Source organism: Mytilus edulis, chromosome 13, assembly GCF_963676685.1.
Source record: "Mytilus edulis chromosome 13, xbMytEdul2.2, whole genome shotgun sequence".
NCBI classification, from domain to species: Eukaryota; Metazoa; Mollusca; class Bivalvia; order Mytilida; family Mytilidae; genus Mytilus; species Mytilus edulis.
The window spans coordinates 43,325,498-43,342,681 of record NC_092356.1 but is presented as its reverse complement, the minus strand read 5'-3'; the positions used below and the strand labels follow the sequence as shown (position 1 = coordinate 43,342,681).

The 17,184-nt window shown below is 32.5% G+C and overlaps 1 protein-coding gene across 1 annotated transcript; it reads left to right on the top strand.

The window, feature by feature from the left end:
• Positions 1–9,628: 9,628 nt before the first annotated feature.
• LOC139501321 (uncharacterized) lies at positions 9,629–16,785 on the top strand. The gene is made up of 7 exons (XM_071290354.1): positions 9,629–9,804; positions 10,547–11,591; positions 12,441–12,733; positions 13,492–13,629; positions 13,934–14,032; positions 14,740–14,831; positions 16,161–16,785. The coding sequence occupies exons 1-7, from the start codon at positions 9,639–9,641 to the stop codon at positions 16,320–16,322; spliced, it is 1,995 nt and encodes a 664-aa protein (XP_071146455.1). The 5' UTR covers positions 9,629–9,638; the 3' UTR covers positions 16,323–16,785.
• Positions 16,786–17,184: the final 399 nt, after the last annotated feature.

Genomic DNA, 17,184 nt, shown 5'->3' with positions numbered 1-17,184 from the left:
GAAACTAATGGATAACAACTTACATATTCTGTATTTGGTACATGTATTTTCCTTTGTAGAAAATAATGGATTAAACCTGGTTTTATAGCTAGCTAAACCACTCACCTGTATGCCAGTCGCATAAAATTCCATTATATTGACAACGGTGTGTGAACAAGACAAACGCACATAATAGGTAAAAATGCCAAAATAGAGGTACTGCAGTCAACATTATGTTATAATCCTAATCCCTATAAAACAAAAAATATGCCTTGAAAGAAACACAAAGTCATACAGACACAGCACACCAGCAAACACATAAGACAAGAATATACTAATTCACCATAGAACAACAACACAATAACGGGATGCATACGCTCCAAACCACGTCAAAATAGGGACACACAGTCAACATGCATACGTGGAATTTGAATATTTCCTTACAACTCATCATTCTTCTTTGCTACTGATGCTTCCCATTTACCACGTCGCACGAATGCTGATTTCTCAATTGCTATGAATTTGTTATGTATTATATCAACTAGTCTTCTACTTTGGAAATGATGAGAAAGTGTGCGTTTTATGCTTAATGAATTCAGAGTGTAATTTAATCACATACATATAGTTACATTGCCATATTACACATAATTGTATCTGTCTAGATTACGAACATTATGCAAAACGAAAAAGAATTATTGCACATGCACTTTTACATATACTTTTACATATTCTAATGTATCTTTTAAACTATAGTATTTCCAAAGTGTTAATTTTTGGTATCCGAGATAAGTATACAATTCCCATGTGTTTGACCTTTATTACTATGTATTCATCTTGTATATACAATATATAGCACAATACTGTTCCTGTTGTTAATGTGATATATCATAAAACAATTAAAATTAAATTCCTTCTTCTGAAGATACAATATTTAGCGAATTAATTGAAAATCGGGTATCATCATAAACGACATTAACTGGTTACAAAACACCACGAAAAAGTCGGTTCGGTGCCTTTAATGAAAGTTATGCGAGTCCATTTCGTTTTTGGCCATATAAGCTTGTGGTCATGTGTATAAATGAATAAAATTATTGAAAAAACACGTGCCATGCTCATGAAAACCTGTATCATACTTTTCTTTGTATGACTACTGTATGTCGTTACTAATCTACTGTGGAATCAGTGCTAAGTTAGTGCAGGTTATGATTCCAATGCTACATTTTAAATCAATTTAGTATATAAATTGTGGTATCATATTAAAATCAAGGTTAAAGTTATGCTCCCAAATGTTTTATGTATTTTTTGTCCCGCTTTAGGTTTTACCGAAAAGCGCATGTCGTGCGTATATTTTTAATTTCTTCTAGACTTTTAAAGGTTAATCAGACACACGTGACATGAGTACAGAATTAGTATTCATACATTTGTTTTGAAGCAATCTCAGAATGACCATTTCAATCTCTTGGGATTTGCATAGTTGTTTTAATGATTATTATTTGAAAAAGTCGAATGCTTCGATCGGGGCATTTGATAGAATTCATCATTATAGTAATTATCTATCAATAAGAACGTTTTGTTTTTCGACAAAAATATGTCAATTATTTGTAATGTAAGTATATCTTATACATTATTTCAATTCTGTCCTAGTTTTATAGGGATTTTCTGGTAACTTAACGGAAAGCCCTTGCCGTTTTTGGCACGGCCTTTTTGATCTTTTGGTCCTCGATGCTGTTCAGCTTTGTACTCGTTTCGGCTTTCAAACTTTTGTATCTGTGCGTCACACATGGGTCTTGTGTGGACAAAATACACTTCTGGCGTATTAAAATTTTGAACTTGTTGCCTTTTGTTGGCTGTTGTTCGTGTGATTCTTTATCAATTGTGTTCTCCAATTTATTTATATTGTAGTCCTGTGTTGTCATTTTGATGTTATATTTCACATGGCCATAAAAGTGCGAGGTTTGGCATGCCACAAAACCAGGTTCAACCCACCATTTTTTCCTTTAAAAATGCCCTGTACCAAGTCAGGAATATGGTCATTGTTATATTATAGTTCGTTTCTGTGTGTATTACATTATAACGTTGTGTCGTTTGTTTTCTCTTATTTTTGAGTGTAAATTCACATTGCGATAAGACGTGTCACGGTACTTGTCTATCCCAAATTCATGTATTTGGTTTTGATGTTATATATATATGTTATATTTGTTATTCTCGTGGGATTTTGTCTATATGTGTTACATTTTAGTGTTATGTCGTTGTTCTCCTCTTATATTTAATGCGTTTCCCTCGGTTTTAGTTTGTTATCCCGATTTTGTTTTTTGTCCATGGATTTATGAGTTTTGAACAGCGGTATACTACTGTTGCCTTTATTTATAGGAATCTGCATATTGCGTTTTAGCATTGTCAAATAAAATAGTGGTAAATATTCACCGAGATTTAAAACTTATTTTGCACAGTGAAGGCCACAGTCAATAGTAACGTGAACAATATACATCTGGTTTTTTTTGGTTACATACATTTATTATTTACTATTTGTATCTCCCCAGCAGCATTTAATCTTGAGCATACAATCACGATATAGATATGTTCCAAAAGAAGTGCAATACAAATGAAGCAATTACACAAAGAAGATAATTCATTTCATTTGGATGTGTACATACATGCTTTTATATTTGTTTTAAAATTTAAACTAGTTGACAGTAACTGAGAGTTCTCTCTGATATACACGTCCCTTGTAAGGGATAAATAGATCAGCTCAACCCCCGATCTGTGTTTTTTTTTGTTTTTTTGTTTTTGTGTCTTTTTAAATGATTTTCTGCTGTATGTCGATCTGATAAATTAAACCCTTTTTAACTGATTTTTATCATAGTATGTTTTTCATATTTTACTGGTACACCACTGTACGAGGTAAGGAGGAAGGAATGGCACCAGCAAACATGTTTAACACAGCCGCATTCTGTTAGTATCTGTTTGATTACGGAACATGTAGTGTAGTGGTTGTCGTTGGTTCATGTCTGTAATATTTGTTTATCGTAAAATGCCTTTGTTTGATATTATACATTTCGGAGTCTTCATTGCCGAATATACAATATGTGTTGTACTCGTAGGATTAGTCCGTAAGAATGCCAATAAATCCACTTCATTTAAACATTGGTGGATATTTGTCTCCTTTGCAATCACATTGAATCTCCTTATTTTTATACTTAACAGTTCCTGGTATGAAAAAATGGGTTTCAATTTAAAAGAAAATACAAACGTCCGGATTTATTGAACAATAAACTATGAAAGTCAGCAACCGACAGCAGACACTGGTTCGTGCAGTGTGATCGATACCACATGTTTATAACAGGACAAGTACATTTATGGAACAAAGATACATATGAATATGAATATGAATAAGCATTTCCATGAAATATTAGTTAACGACGTATTTATCAACGGCAAAGCGATTTTCATAGGTAAAACATATTTTTTATGTCGACCTTAATCTCAACGCCAATCTCAACTAAGATCAGTTGATTGTTGATTGTGTTTCTTATAGTCTAAACCTAACCAAATATGTATGGCTATCACAGCTTTAAACACTTTTGGTCCTGCATTCCTTTGTCTCTATTTTTATATCATTAGAAAATGTTTATTGCTTAATTGTTATGAACTGTTAAACATAAGACAAATAATAGTGTATTGATTTTTCAAAGTGAACAAACAACATAGCATGACGTAAAATAACAAAAACACCGACATCCGAAAGTTTGTAACGAAAAGGAAAAATAAAAAGCTGAAACACATCAAACGAATAAATAACAACTGTCATATTCCGGACTAGGTACAGACACTTTCTTATGTAGAACATGGTTTAAGAGATAGCTATACCTCTCACTTGTTTGAAAGTCACATAAAATTCCATAATATTGACAACGATGTGTGAACAAAACAAACAGACATAAAAGGTAAAAAGGTAAAGAAAAAGAGGAACATCAGTCAATATTGTGCTATAACCTTAATCACTATAAAACAGACAAATATGTCAACAAAGAAAAACAAAAGACATACAGACACAGCACACCAACACATACGAAAGACAAGAATACAAAAATTCACCGAAGCACAACAAGACAACAACGGGATGTATAAGTACCAAACCATGACAAAAGGACATAATGTGGGTTCATTTATTTTCGTGGGTATCAAATTTTCGTGGATTGCTGAAAACTTGCATATGCGTGGACATTTGGGTTCATGGTGTCGCCAATTTCTGTATACAAAGCCTATTGAAAATATGTCATTTGTTGAACATTTGAACTCATTGCTCAGCTGTTCCCACGAAACCCGCGAAAATTGGTATTCAACTAATAATAAAATATAAAGGAATGAATACCATGAAACGTTATTAAGGTGAACTATAGCTATGAACAAGTTTAACATGTTATTTGCGAAGTTGATACGGATACTTTATCAACAAGGTCCAAGTATCTTCCGATGAAAATTATAGATAAAGGACGAGACGTTCTGTGACGGAGCTCTGGTTCATCAATTTTCTGTTCAGACACTGGTGACGTTTTACAAAGTTTATTGCTACTAGGGTGGGGAAATTGAAAATTTTAAAATTAAAATTGTCTCATTGTCATAGATTTTGAGATGACCGTTATGTCAAATTCGAGGTATATGTCTCAAAATGAGGCAAAGGAAGCATATGAGTTCACCAGTTTTCAGATACATGCGTATTTCTTTCTTTGATTTTTTTCTGTACTGCATTTGCAGTATATTCTACTCTTTTCTTTCTGTATTCTCTTAATTTATCATGGTTTTGGCTATATGTTCTATATACGACGTATATCTTTTCCAAAAAACAATATTCAAATTTGAAAACCCTAAAGAAATTTAACAAATAACATGTACATTTACCGCCATGATCTCTTTCTTTGATGAAGTTTTAGTGTTAGACGATAACATATATATACTAAACCTGTTTGTAACTGTCCTATGTCAGGAACCTTGTGTTATATAAAAAACAAGAAACGAGAAACACTTATGAACCACATCAACAAACGACAACTACTGAAAATCAGATTCTTGACTTAGGACAGGTGTAAATAATTGCAGCTGGTTTAAAAGAAGGACGAAAGATACCAGAGGGACAGTCAAACTCATAAATCGAAAATAAACTGACAACGCCATGGCTAAAAATGAAAAGGACAAACAGACAAACAATAGTACACATGACACAACATAGAAAACTAAAGAATAAACAACACGAACCCCATAAAGGTTATTAAACGTTTTGATAGTTACCAAACTTCACCCTTATCTGAAACAATAGCGTACCATCACAACATAGAAATACATACTATAGAATATCAATTGAAATGGTTTCACTAAATAAAAAGACATATTAACACTAGTGGACATACATACAAGTGACCATACATAGTCCGGTTTGGATTAACTATTGACACTTGGCTTTTCAATTTCTTTAAATTCGTCAGTGTCACTGGTGAGTCTTATATACAAGTATTATTATGGTATATTTGATGTATATTCTTCGTCATTTGTTTTGTCATTTTAATCCCTAAGCTTAGTCAGGTTTGTCTCTACCGTTGGTCCTTAACTTTAAGTTCTTGTCCCTAACTTTTGTTTAGCTATACTTCTAACCTCATTTTTGGTTCAGTAGTTTGAATTGGTTCTACTTTTGGCCTATACTTCTGGTGTTTTAGTCGGGGTTTGAATATATTTTTCACACGATTGCAGGTCTTTAACATTTGTTTAAAGATTCCCAATTTCTCCGTCAAGCAAAAAAAACAACAACATATATTTGTTCAAAAGTACATTTGTGCGTAAACTAAACGGTCGTCATCACGATTTGCTTTACCGTTATGGAATGTCTGCTCAAAAGATAACGATACTTTTTGTCGCAAATGTGACCTACCGAAATACACTTACAACCTCGTATGTACTTACAGGAGCAACACTAAGTGTGCCACATGTGAAGTAAGATCTGCCTACCCTTTCGAGCACCTAAAATCTCCCCCGGTTTTCGTGAGAGGTTTAAATTGCTTGTTTTCAGTTTTCTGTGTTGTGTTTTGTGAACTGTTTTTTTTTTGTAATTGTGGATTCCCTTAGGAATTAGGTATGTTTTTGTAACTTTACTGTTTAATATCTTATTCAAAACTGATGTTTGTTTTATATATTTTAAGATAAAAAGTGAAAAAGTGGTATGATTGTCCATTTGATAAAAATCAAACTTACAAGGACATTTACAAAACTATTTACCTTTTCCGTTCAACTGATCTTTATGCAAAGAGGGATGATTAATAATAATAATAAAAAAAATAATAACCCAAGTCAGGAACCTCACCAGTAGCTATCTTTGATTATCTCTCTTTATGTTTGTCATTGCAGATATTTGATCATAACTGTTAAATTCATTCAAAACTTTGCTTGATAATTGTAAAATTCAAAGCTTACTATGGTTATATATAACCAATTGTATAATATCGCATTGGTGACAACCGGTATTGACCTTTACATATTTTGTTTGTGTTATTGAGTTGTTGTTTAATTGGACATATCTTATTTTCTTCACACTATTTTATAAAGTAATAATATAATGCATAATGCATGTGTAAAATTATATACCAAAGTAAAGTAAAGGAAGGTTGTCTGACACAAAAAGCGCAACTGTAACCCCGGCATGCTGACTGTTACGCTTCGAGGGTATCACTAATCTAGTAGTTACATTGTAGTTCTTTGCCACTGGCACTATGTTATGACATACATTCCATCAATTTTCCAAAAGTTAGAATACTTTGGTTGATATATATCTTTCATTATTAACATTTTTCCGGCTTAACCAGTTTTGATTTTGAGCTTTTCGAATATAGATAAATCCAGAAAAGTGCTTCAGATACTCATCATCATGATCATTCATACAGTGTTATTTTTAAATTCAAACACTAGGTGGATACCGCTGCTGTTAACACCAGAGGGTATTTTAATCCAGTACCTGAATTGACTTTAAAACACAAAAGAATTATACGGCAAATATTGTGGCTCATCGAAATAAAAAGAAGGTTTCACAAATCTTTTTGATAACAACTTTCAAATGTTCAACTGACTTAAGTCTATCATTTGTTTAGCATTTGTATTTGTGAATTTAGTCTTACATATTTGCTTTTTGACTTCAAGTTTCTTGCATTTTATGCAAAAACTGCAAAATTGTCAAAATAGCCTCGTTTTGAAGTGGAGTCACTTATTATATTAAGACAGGAGCCAATGCTTCTTTATTAAAAAAACTGTAACAATATGTCTTATACAAAGAAGTCCATGTGGTAAAATACTTTTGGTATAACCTTTGCTCATTACTATTTTACAGTAAGCTATGTGTTAAATGGCATTTTTGGGTAAATACTTCAGTTTCAACGTGTTTATGGGTCAGAGCTACGTAACAACTGATTTTTCTTAGATCAAGTGTCCAGATTACATTACTCCGTACATCCATGACATCTATTTGTAAAATTAACATTTTTTTTCTAAACTGAAGAATGTGCAATTTTTTTCATTCCAGTGCCCAATGTTGACTATCATCACATCTCCTCAATTATATATTATATTATTAAGCGTTTGTATTGATTTCATGATCTTTTAACAGGAAGCAACTTATAATACCGATTAAATTATTTACGTAAAAGAAATATCAGCTGCTATTTTAACACATTTAGAGGTTAAATACCGTCTTGAAGCAAACACCAATTTACACTACTAGGACATCTTTTAAATCAATAAATTTTCATAGAAACCGTTTCCATAGACACGGAAATATCGTACCGTTTTCCTGTATATGTTTAATGGTAGAAGAGGTGAGTTGTTATTTTCTATACCAAATACGATTTAAAAAAAAAACAAACTTGAGTATTGTACTTGATTAAACAAATTCATAATTAGAATATTACATTCTAGAAATAAATGTTGAGATAAATGATCTATATTATAAAAAAAAACCAACACTTTAAATATTCTTCGCCTCTGAAGCGCTTTTTGAGATTTACCTTCACAAGGGATGCTGAGCTGATTAAAAACCCAGGGAATAGCAGTGCACTTGTTATTGAGCCCGTGTTAGTAAATTAAGTTATATATAAAAGTTGAAACATCAAACATCTTTTCTGCGTAATAGCTTGTTTTAGATTTCAAATTATGAAATTTTTGTTTCATTTCATTAGTAACTAACAAATGTTTTGCGGCTAATATCTAGTTAGTTTCCACCTGAATGCTTTGTGTTCGGACACTTTAGATCTACTTAAAAAGTTATCTCAAAGCCAAATTAAAAGTTTTTACTAAAACAACTGAAATCCAATGAAAACAACACTTTTTTAAATTTCATGTGTCCGAAGAACTTTTATAAATTTCCCTTCACAAGGAAGGCTCAACTCATAATACTGGAAAGACAATGATTAAAGAACAGAAACAGTTTAAATGATGTATGACCAAAAATATCTTAAACATCCAAATTTATATTAGGTTAATTTTGCCCGAGGGAGTCAAAACCGCTCTTTCTTGATAATTTCTAAATCTATTAACAGACAATTTCATAAAGTTGTTTTCATATGAATCATGTCAGTACCGAAGTATTGACTACTGAACTGATCTGATGATACTCTCGGGGATAGATAGTCCACCAACAGCGATATCCACACAGCGTTGTAAAAAATGAAAACAACACTTAATAAACACTCTCACAAATATTGCCCCAAAATCTGCCTTATCTCAAATGTAGAATTGACAAAACAAGCACTCTCACAAATATTGCCCCAAAATCTGCCTTATCTCAAATGTAGAATTGACAAAACAAGCACTCTCACAAATATTGCCCCAAAATCTGCCTTATCTCAAATGTAGAATTGACAAAACAAGCACTCTCACAAATATTGCCCCAAAATCTGCCTTATCTCAAATGTAGAATTGACAAAACAAGCACTCTCACAAATATTGCCCCAAAATCTGCCTTATCTCAAATGTAGAATTGACAAAACAAGCACTCTCACAAATATTGCCCCAAAATCTGCCTTATCTCAAATGTAGAATTGACAAAACAAGCACTCTCACAAATATTGCCCCAAAATCTGCCTTATCTCAAATGTAGAATTGACAAAACAAGCACTCTCACAAATATTGCCCCAAAATCTGCCTTATCTCAAATGTAGAATTGACAAAACAAGCACTCTCACAAATATTGCCCCAAAATCTGCCTTATCTCAAATGTAGAATTGACAAAACAAGCACTCTCACAAATATTGCCCCAAAATCTGCCTTATCTCAAATGTAGAATTGACAAAACAAGCACTCTCACAAATATTGCCCCAAAATCTGCCTTATCTCAAATGTAGAATTGACAAAACAAGCATGGCGAGACAATGATCACTGCTATTTACTTTTATTTGGAATAGGTATATAGTTGCACGTGCAAAAATCGAATATACACAATGCTTACATTTTTTAAACAGACTATTTATACTCTGTTAGTCATAGAGCATGTACAAATACAATTCATATATATATATATACATCGTAGACTATTGACTGAACTTCTAGGTTTGTTATACAGAGCGACACATTTTGTTTTTCTAAAACAAAAAATTCTATCTCTAGATTTACCAATCCATATAAAAAAAATGAATTCCTGTAAAAGAGTTCACCCATCCGATGCGGAAGGCATTGTTGGAAGATCAAATTCCAAGGCATCAATACTATCACAGTCCCCGTCGGAATTGAACGTGGCCATTATGGATATGCTTAATGTCAGACAGACTCCAACCAAATGTGATATTCTCTGCAGAGGTATGTATGGAATTTATACTTTCTAATGCGTCATCATGAAAAAAACTAAACTTTTCGTTACTGACTTAAACATTTGACTTTATTTCCTATTAAATTATTGAACGGGTAATACTATAAAATATGTTAAACTCCTTTAGTTTAAATGTATTAAAACAGAATATGAACTGAAGATTAACTAAGAACTTAATAGTTATAAGTTATTGAACAACATCGATTGGACAAAACGAAAAAAAACCCCAGCTTTTGTAAAGATATCATAATGTGTAAATAAGCAAACTAATTTTTAAATATTGTCCACATGACTACGTCCAAAACTTGACGATTTCCTTTATTGTATGACCACTATTAGTCCTTTGTTTTTTGAAGATTTAAAAGTATAAATATTGTCATACATACATAAGGACTTCAGATTTATTGCATGTGTTGAAAACGTCTTTGTTCGCCTTTGATATCAGATACATATATCTGTATGCAGTTTTAGTGTAGTTAAACTAGTATTTTATGGAAATAAATTGAATTGGATTGGACAATAGCCAAAGCTTATGTAAGCCTTTTCCAGGCAGTTTAGACTGATATGCCAATATGCCTTTTCAGAATCTAAAGGACTATGGGTAATCTCATTGTTTTCTCACAACATTTTGGTGTACGCTTGTGAAAATATTACCCAGAATGCATTAGATCCTGAAACGGCGAATTATTAAAATCTTTCAGTACTAATGCAAAAATGGTTATGTTCTTGTAGGAAATCCAATCACAGACGCTGGGAAGCGTAAACAGATGATAAAGATGTTATCAGTAGTCATGTTACCCGTGCTAGTCATCACAGGAATGACAGCTAATACTTTTGCTATAGCTGTCGGTAATTACATAAGTTCATCTAACGTCCGTCAATTACTTGTCTTTAGCATTGAGTTAGGTGCATTGTTGCGTTCTATTCAGTTTGAGCGCGACATGAGCGCTTTATATGTAAGCAATATCAAACCAGAGACTAAAGATTTCTTGCTTCAGCGTTATCCAGATACTGACCTAGCAGTTCAAAATTTATCCAACTGGCCGAAGGGGGATGACATCATATCTGATATGGAAACACCAGAAAGGTTTCTGTCGTATCTGAATAAACACAGGTATCAGTTAGACGTTTACAACCAGTCTGTAGAAGCCGAATTGGATTTTTACTCAAATATAATTCTTGTTTTGCTAAAATGGCTTTACGACTCGGTGAGTGAATCTAGCACAGGTTCCGTATGGAAAGACGTTGTAGCATATCAGGAAATAATTGTAGCTAGTGAGCTGTTTGGGAGAGAAAGGGCTTTAGGTGTCTCGTTTTATGCCACTGGTGGATTTGCATCTCGAGAAAAGTATCTTTTATTCATTGAAAATCAAGACAGAGCTAATATAACTTTTGAATCGGCACGGTTTTATTCGCAAATAGCGTTCGACATTTACAATGCAGAATTAGCAAAAAATCCAAATGTAAGCGAACGTATTGAAGAATTCCGAAACAGAATAAAGGCAAATAACTATTCAAGAGAATCTGCATCCATCAAAGAAGCGGAGTTGTGGTTTGATAACATGACTATCTATCAAGGTGTCTTAACTCGGACACAAAATGCTCTGGCACTAACAATCGATAAAAGTTTAGCAAAGGAGTCTCAAGAAGAACTTAAAAGCGTAATAACGATTTGTATTGTCTTTGGGGTAATTCTTATAGTTTGTCCATTAGTTGTTTTTGCAGTTTACAGCTTAACGTCCGATATCCAGAAGTATTCCATATCCATAGCAAATAGGTAAATACTTAAATCTCAAACATCTGAAAAGAGTCGACTCCGGCCACTAGGCGAATACATCTATAAGGCAACCAAGAATAGGAATTGTTCTTTAAATATGTTTTGTTTTAATAACCGTAATGCTAAAGGCTATACATATCTGTAAATTAATCAATCTTTGTCTCGACTATCAATTGTCTTATTACAGTTTTAAACAAGGAACGAAATAATTGAATATTTTACAAACTAAAAATTGGCATTGTATAATATACTGAATTCCTATACTCTTAACTATCTTTCGAAATAACATTTACTCAGACATTATTCGTCAATATGAGAGCTAAGAAAGACAAAAACGAAGTCGAAATAAACCAGTAAAATGCAATGTTATATATGGTTTACCAATATAAATTCACAAATATAATTTATAAAAACACTATGTGTTTCTTTAAATGTTCGCGTATCGTAGGGTTTATGGAGCTGAATAATTTAGAAAATGACCAATAGTTTAGTATGATAATATTCATATCATTTACATATTCTTATACTTAGGTGTTTCTACCCCAGATGTACATTACCTTAGTTGTGTTTTGCAAAAAAGTTGCGTAAGTTTCAATTCTCAACGCCCACAAACTTGATACTTTATTTAGCCTTTTTTAACTTTTCGAGCACAAAAAGCGCATCTGGCGAAATGCCACTATAAATTATAAGTCTTTATTAATACAAATTAGATAAAAAAAAACATGTGCCTAAATAGAAAACGATTGACATAAATAGTCGATGTGAAATAAATTTACAAGATTCATTATGTAATCAGATTGATTCAGAAAACTAAGAGTTTCAAATTTTATATTTTTATTTTAACTATAGCACGAAAGCTCTTAACAAAGAAAAACAACGAACAGACATGCTACTTTACCAGATGTTACCGAAGTCTATAGCAGAGATGCTGAAAAGACGTGAACAAGTAGATGCAGAACAATACAACGAATCAACCATATTCCTTAGTGACATAGTAGGGTTCACTGCAATATGCGCACAAAGTTCACCACTACAAGTAATTGATCTGCTCGGTAATGTCTACACCACCTTTGATGAGAGAATTGACGTCCATGACGTTTACAAAGTAGAAACTATAGGAGATGCTTACATGGTTGTGTCTGGTATGTAAATATTGTCGTAAATATTTAAAACATCATTCTATTGTCCAAGTTCATAAAACACTTTTTAAAATTAGTGTGTCTGCTATGCACTCAAGCTCATTTAAGTTAATACATTAAATATCAATTTAAAAAAAAAACATGCGGTGATTGGTTTGGACATTGTCGTATTTATTTAAGCATACCCTTTTCATTCAAGTTCATATCAAATGATAAGTTTTGATCTCATTGTATCTGGTTTGAACACTGTCATCGTTATATAATCATTGATTCATCACTTATGATAAACCTCAGTACTCCTTTTTTAAAGATCTTAACAATCATAGCCAGTTCTTTCAAATGCCATCCACATCAACCCGTACATTAAACCTATGTTTTATTTTAATATTAAAAAAATGTTGCGATTGTCAGTAGAACAGACGTCAAATGAGTAAAGTCAGAGGAAATCTTTAACCGCCCTTAGTGTATGCAACACTACTTAAATGCTTACAAAAATGTTTTAACTAAGTGGTTCAAACAATAAGCCTACACGGAAGAATACACTGTTAAGGAAGAATAGGGACAAAACTAAAAAGACCACCAAACTGACCACCTGTCTCTTCCTCTCTCTCTCAAATTACGTATGTACTTCAATCTATCTACAGTAAAAAAAATATCAAAATGTTAAATTTTAAAACATGATGCTATGTATATGTCATTGTAGCAGCATTCATATACGTTAATTTGAACACATGCGTATACATATTTCAATTTCAATTTAGGTGTACCGAAGCGTAATGGTAAACGACACGCATCAGAAATTGCCACAATGTCTTTAGATCTTCTGAGAAATGTGAAGAGAATTGAAATATCACACCTGCCTGGTATAAGACTAAAGATACGGATAGGCATACATTCAGGTATTGTTTAATTTCAAGAACCAATATAACCGTTAAACAACTTCAACTAAAATTATAAGGAATGTTTACACCATTACAAGTCCCTTTTTTGTTTAGAATACTTATCAATAAAACAATACGTTTTCATATTTACTAATTCGTCTATTTGAATAAAACAGAAAAAACCTGATAAAGCGAAAGAGATGATTTGTATAATGCATATATTTAAAAAAAATCATCAGTTTAAAAATTTGCACTCACAACTCCAAATTCTCTACAGTGCTCCACTTCTCTGTTGAACTTAGAAAAACCATATATTTTGTAGGTCCTACTGTTGCTGGTGTTATTGGAACAAAAATGCCACGATTTTGTTTATTTGGGGAAACAGTCCGTATTGCTTCAAAGATGGAATCGCGCGGGAAAGGTAAATCTTATATCCAATGGCGTAACATTGAAAGGATATTTAATCGTAAATGAATCACGATTATCTCGACGGTTTGCAGCGATTTAAAATAGATAGTCTAATTTCAAGTTAAAACACGTAACAAAGAAAGTTAGATAACGTTATCAAGGGTACCATGATTATAATTTAATACGCAAGACGGTTTGCACCGATTTAAAATAGATAGTCGTCTAATTTCAAGTTAAAACACGTAACAAAGAAAGTTATATAACGTTATCAAAGGTATCATGATTATAATTTAATACGCAAGACGAGCGTTTTTACTACGTAAGACTCATCAGTGACGCTCAGATCACAATAGTTATACAGCCAAACAAGTACAAAGTTGAAGACCATTGAGATCCCAAAATTCCAAAAAGGTGTGCGGAATACGGCTAAGGTAATCTATTCCTGGGATAAAAAAATCATTAGCTTTTCGAAAAATTTGTTTTGCTAACAGTTATATCTCATTTCAAGTGGAACCACATCGAAAAGGTATGTCTCGTTTGGAAAACATTTAGTCTTTTCAGAAAGTAATTTATTATAGTTACAAGAGGTCACAGATAAGAATGCAATCAAATAGCTTTGTCGATTTCTAAGTGTAGTTTTGAGTACTAGTAAACATCTCCACAAGAAATGTCAGATATTGGTATAATATTTAGTTCAGTTGACTGTTTTATGTTTTTAAGCCAATAGGATACAGATAAGCCAAGCTACCAGGGATCTACTCCTCGCTATTGGTGGATTTGACATGGAGGAAAGAGAAAATGATGTAGTCAGGGTAAATTTATAGGGATGAATTTATATTGTAACCCGATATCGATATTCAATGCTGGCTCTCGGGTCCTATTATAAATCGATATTGACAAACGAAGGGACAGAAAAAATTCACAATTACCAGGATTGAAATTGTATATGTGCGCCAGACTCATCAGTGACGCTCGATTAACGAAAGAGAAAATAGCAACTATAGGTTACCATACGACCTTGTATAATGAGCAAAACTAATTCCGATTGGCAATCTATAAAGGGCCTTTATAAAAAATAAATAGTTGTCCCCCATTTTTATTTTATATTTAATAAGGTGTACTTCTAGAGAAGGAAATAATTGGAATAATGTAAACTGAAGTTTGTTATAAGGAAAAAATAAATAAGTTAACTTGAATCGTCTGAATCAAATTACGAAGTTTCATCTTAATAATAATAGATTCAGTTATCACTTACATTTAATATATATAAGTGAACTTGAAATTAAAGATACTACCAACACAGATAAATCTGCTTCATATTTAGACCTTTTTCTCGAAATGACTACTGATGTTAGGTTGAATACAAAAATTTATGACAAACGCGATGATTTTAATTTTCCTATAGTCAGCTTTCCATTTCTGTGTAGCAACATCCCAGCGGCACCAGCATATGGATTATATGTGTCTCAATTGATACGTTACTCTAGAGCTAGCTCAAAGTACGTTGATTTTGTTGAACGAGGAATACTACTTTCTGAAAAGTTGCTAAGACATGGCTATGAAGCAATCAAATTAAGGTCATCACTCAAGAAACTTTACGGTCGCCATCATGAGCTGATTTGCCATTATGACAAAAGTGTGTCAGAAATCATATCTGATATTCTTCCTCAGTCACAATAACCTTTCAACTTATCGAACTGAACAACGAAATAACATGACGGGTGCCGTACACGATACAGGAAATGCTTACTCTTCCGGACCACCTGATTTCACTTCCGGTTTTTAGTGGAGTTCGTGTTGTTTCTTAATTATTATTTATAACTGTTGATGTAAATGTCCTTTGGTTTTGTGAGTCTTTGTTTACTCCTAGGTTTTGATTGTTATTGTCTTTCGAAAATGTAAAAGTATTTAAAAATAATGTTGAACCATTTAGTGCATCATTGTCGTTTCTCTGGTTAAACAATAGAATATAATGATAACATATATCAATAAGCATCCCTCTTAAGCCATAGAGGCAACAATCATGTTTGAGAGATGGTTCGTTCCTTCGTTGCGTTTACCTTTGCTTCAAACTGTGTGCTTAACATAATTCAGCAATTATCAATTTTATAATATACATGACCGTTTGTATTTTTTTTTAGAGAGACATTCTAAACGCCTTTCCTGGAATGACAGGTAGAACGTATTGGTTACGGAATGTCGATGGTTTAAATAGACGGGCATCGGAACACTCCAGCAGTTCAGAGACAGAAGACGAATCTTGTTGTACTGAAAAATCAGGGGGTAAATTTTGTATTATTTGACCTCATTATTCATGAATGATGGAGAACTCTGACATTGATTTTTAATGTAAATACTTTTAAATATGGGGCATGATTCTATTTGTATTTTGATACTGTTGTAATTTATTTGGTTGAATTTATATTCATGTTTCGTAACGATTTATGAAAATATTTTGAAGTTTTGATTTTTTTTTAAAGAGCATTACAAAATTTCATTCCAGCTTTGAAGTCTTATTTCCCAAACTGAGGAAACATCCATTTTACAACAGATAGATTTGCTGCAATCGGTGAAATGAAGATTATAATTTAATTCATATTGGACTATATCATCATGTATAGTAAAAAATGATAAATAAATGTACCGTTGTATTTTTCTAACGGAATTTTCTTTTGGTGTGTTGTCAATTATATGCATCAAATTTTTTCCATAACTACGTTTTTAGAGACAGAGAGACTGTGAAATTTCTATTATCTCTTCATCATAAGTATGCTGCTATTTCTGTCGGCAAAGCTTCCAGGAATATTGTCTATGTATGTAAAAAGTACTACTAAGAGTGTCTTGTATAAGAAAAATAAATAATTGAGCACTCAGGTAATCCAAAATGTACACAAACATATCAATTGACAAAGATGAGATTTTGGCGAATTATAAATCCTTCATGGTTTTATTGAATAGCATCTCGGACGATATACCGTGTTTGTATTGAATACCTTAGCTTCACAAAATTCCGTACAAAACAAAGGTACATTGCCGAATCATCTGCAAGTTCGACGATGGAAGATTCTGAGTAAAAGAGGGTCTAAAAAAATACTGTGAAACTGTTTACTCACATAGAAGTGTTAACTATTTGTTGATTAAAAACACTACAGAACTTTTGGATAA

Coding starts and splice junctions, on each gene's coding strand:
- LOC139501321 (XM_071290354.1), top strand. CDS start 9,639: ATGAATTCCTGTAAAAGAGTTCACCCATCCGATGCGGAAGGCATTGTT. Junction 9,805..10,546: donor ATGTGATATTCTCTGCAGAG/GTATGTATGGAA, acceptor ATGTTCTTGTAG/GAAATCCAATCACAGACGCT. Junction 13,630..13,933: donor ACGGATAGGCATACATTCAG/GTATTGTTTAAT, acceptor TATATTTTGTAG/GTCCTACTGTTGCTGGTGTT.